This window comes from Formica exsecta, unplaced genomic scaffold (assembly GCF_003651465.1).
Source record: "Formica exsecta isolate Colony F162 unplaced genomic scaffold, ASM365146v1 scaffold503, whole genome shotgun sequence".
Lineage (NCBI taxonomy): Eukaryota > Metazoa > Arthropoda > Insecta > Hymenoptera > Formicidae > Formica > Formica exsecta.
The window spans coordinates 112127-115206 of record NW_021852274.1 but is presented as its reverse complement, the minus strand read 5'-3'; the positions used below and the strand labels follow the sequence as shown (position 1 = coordinate 115206).

At 31.6% G+C, this 3080-nt stretch overlaps 1 protein-coding gene across 1 annotated transcript in view; it reads left to right on the top strand.

The window, feature by feature from the left end:
• LOC115241685 (odorant receptor Or2-like) overlaps positions 1-2470 on the top strand; it is a 16394-nt gene extending 13924 nt beyond the window's left edge. The window contains exons 6-9 of the mRNA XM_029817561.1: positions 1495-1585; positions 1662-1798; positions 2215-2347; positions 2423-2470. Of these exons, the coding sequence (XP_029673421.1) occupies positions 1495-1585; positions 1662-1798; positions 2215-2347; positions 2423-2470 (409 nt within the window). The remainder of the gene's footprint in view (positions 1-1494; positions 1586-1661; positions 1799-2214; positions 2348-2422) is intronic.
• The last annotated feature ends 610 nt before the right edge of the window (positions 2471-3080 follow it).

Genomic DNA, 3080 nt, shown 5'->3' with positions numbered 1-3080 from the left:
CATCTGGACAAGGGCTACAAGAATATGCAATAAAAAATAGGGGGTTCCATTTAAGAAAACATCGATCACATTGACCTGGCTTTGAAAAGGTCACTTAAGGTCAAGTCCATATTTTCATCATGTGGCTCCCTTCAAACCATGCAACTTTTGTCTGAAACATTTTTTCATCTGATCACTTCTCTAGTTTTTAAATGGGTGATACGGGCGCTCTGTTACAGCCTGTATATATACAATATATTTTTATATATATACAGGGTGACCCGCAATAACCGCCCACTAAGTACATAGCGTTATTCCTTATCAAAAACTGAGTCGAAAAATCCTGAACCATTTTTTTACAACGCTTAATAAAGAAGTTATTATTGAGTGAAGTCTGGCCAATCAGCGCCGACTTTTAGCCGGGCGTACGTCGGTAAGCTGCGCGCCTGGTAGTGTGTGTGAGTGCTCCGCCGCTATGGCGGCGCGGCGACATTTTTCCTTTGCGCATGCCGCTATCATGCAATATTTTTACGCATCGTAATAATAGAAATAATTTTTTCTTGTATTAAAAATTATGTTCATATAAAATATAACTCAAAAAATACTTAATGAAAAAATACTTTGTTATAATGTTTTGAAAAGGTCTCAAGAAGGACTATAAGAATATGCGATAAAAAATAAGAATTTCCATTAAAAAAATAAAGTTGGCTTTGAAATAACCTTGAAAACCGTCACCTACAAATATTCCTATAACATTAACTTATGTCCCCCTTGAAATACTGCAACTTTTATTTGAAACATTTTTCTCTGGAAACAATATTTCTGGAGATAAAAATTGGTCACGTTTTATTTTATCCACCCTGTAAAAATACTGTAAAAAAAAATTATTTCTATTATTCAAATACATAAGAATATTCTATGCTAGCGGCGAAGCGTTCACATATACTACCAGGAGCGCGGCTCACTGCACTCGGCTAAAAATCGGCGCTGCTTGGCCCAACTTTATTTAATAATAACTCCTTTATTAAGCGTTATAAAAAAAATGGTTCAGGACTTTTCGTCTCAGTTTTTGGTAAGAAATAACGCTATGTACTTAATGGGCGGTTATTGCGGGTCACCCTGTGTATATACATATATGCGTGTGCGTGTCGGTGTGCGTCTGCGTGTGAGTCTGCGTGTGCGCGCGCGTGTGTGTGTGTGCATGCATGCACGGGCATGTGCGTGCGTGCGTGCGTACGTATGTATATGTGTATATATTTATATACAGGGTGGTCCTCGTAACGGTCGGTTTGGTCAATTTTTATTATTGCAATTTGTTGTCGGTTAGAAACTGTTAAATTTCTGATTATGACTTTTTTATGTCAGGTTATTGTAAGTGCCTTAAAAATCGTGGCGACCGTTACGAGGATCACCCTGTATATGTATGTATATTTATTTATTTATTTATTTCTACATATAACAAAAACTCTATACATCCCCGTTTTAACATGTACATGACTTTTTTTACATTACAAGATTTGTTAATACGATCGAAACTTGTCATACAATACCATTTCTAATGGACCTCGTAGGAATAGTGATTGCACTAAGTCTTTCTTTAATACAGGTATGTTGATAGAGAGAGAGCAAAAATATATGTATAGCTTTACGTGTGATCGAATTGCTGAAACGTACTTTTTCAGATACTAACTATTTTCGAAAATATAGAACGAGCTTGCACCTCTATTAGTTTCATAATTGCAACATTGTGCTATCTGATCATACCTAATTACATGGGACAGAAAGTCACAGATATGAGCTCGAGCATATGTGAGAAAGTGTAAGCAATAATATATTGAAAAATATATCTAAAATGTACACACACATACACACACACACACACTCACACATAATGTAAAGAAATAGAGAAACAAAGAAAATATTAATATAATTAAACTACTAGAAAAATAAATATTAATTTTCTAGGAAATTTTTTACTTGACTTTTTAAAATTATTTGGAAATATTTAAGATAATATTTTAAATATATAACTAATATATATTCTAACAATAAGTAATATAATCTAATCTATCTCTATAAAGTTAAGATTTTGATAAAAAAAAGCAATGATATATTCCGTATAATTTTCACATTAACAATATTAATTTAATTAAATCAAATATTTCTTTTAATTTGTTACTTGAGAATTTTTCAATTCAACTGTCTTCACGATACAAAAGAATTATGATCCTGCAGATACAATTCTGCTTGGTACGATGCAGATGTTTCAGAGCAAAAATCATTATTGTTAATAATGAGCCGACGATTGCACCCGCTCATCTTGACTGCCTGCAAGTTTTATCCGATGTCTTTGCCGAGTTTTGAAATGGTAAGAAAATGATATTACGTATTCGATTTGTGTAAAATGCAACAATGACAAATAAAGAATATATGTCTTCTAAAGATACTTCAAATGGGGATCTCCTATTGCATGTTTATGAGACAAGTATGAGGATATTCGCTAACTATAATGTAAAGAACAAACGAGAATATTATGTAGAATATGCACTTCTTGTTTTAATATTATATAAAAAATATTTTATCAGAGAAAAAAAATATTAAAGCGATTTGCAGATAAAGCAATATGTATTTATGTGTATATATGTGTCAATTTGAATATAATATGTATAATAATTGAAATGAATTTGTAATATACTTTGACCAAACATTGTAAATTCTTTTTAGATAAATAGAACATTAGAATATATAAAGCGACGTTAAAAACAAATGTAACCTGTAAAGAATGCAGAGATAAGAGTTAACTGAATTATTATATGCTCTTTTAGATTAGATAGTAGATTAGATTCTTTATTTGTTCCTATGAGGGCTATAAAAAACAATCGTATCACAATTACATAAATAAAAAATTCAAAAATTATAATAAAATTAAACAAAACTAATAATTTAATCGCATTTAAACAAAATAACCGATCAAAATCAAATACTTAATCCTAAATACAATATATCCCTAATCGCAAATACGCACGCACCAACGCGCGCACGCACGCACGCGCGCACGCACACACACAATGTAATAATTTATAATAAATATAAAATAATTT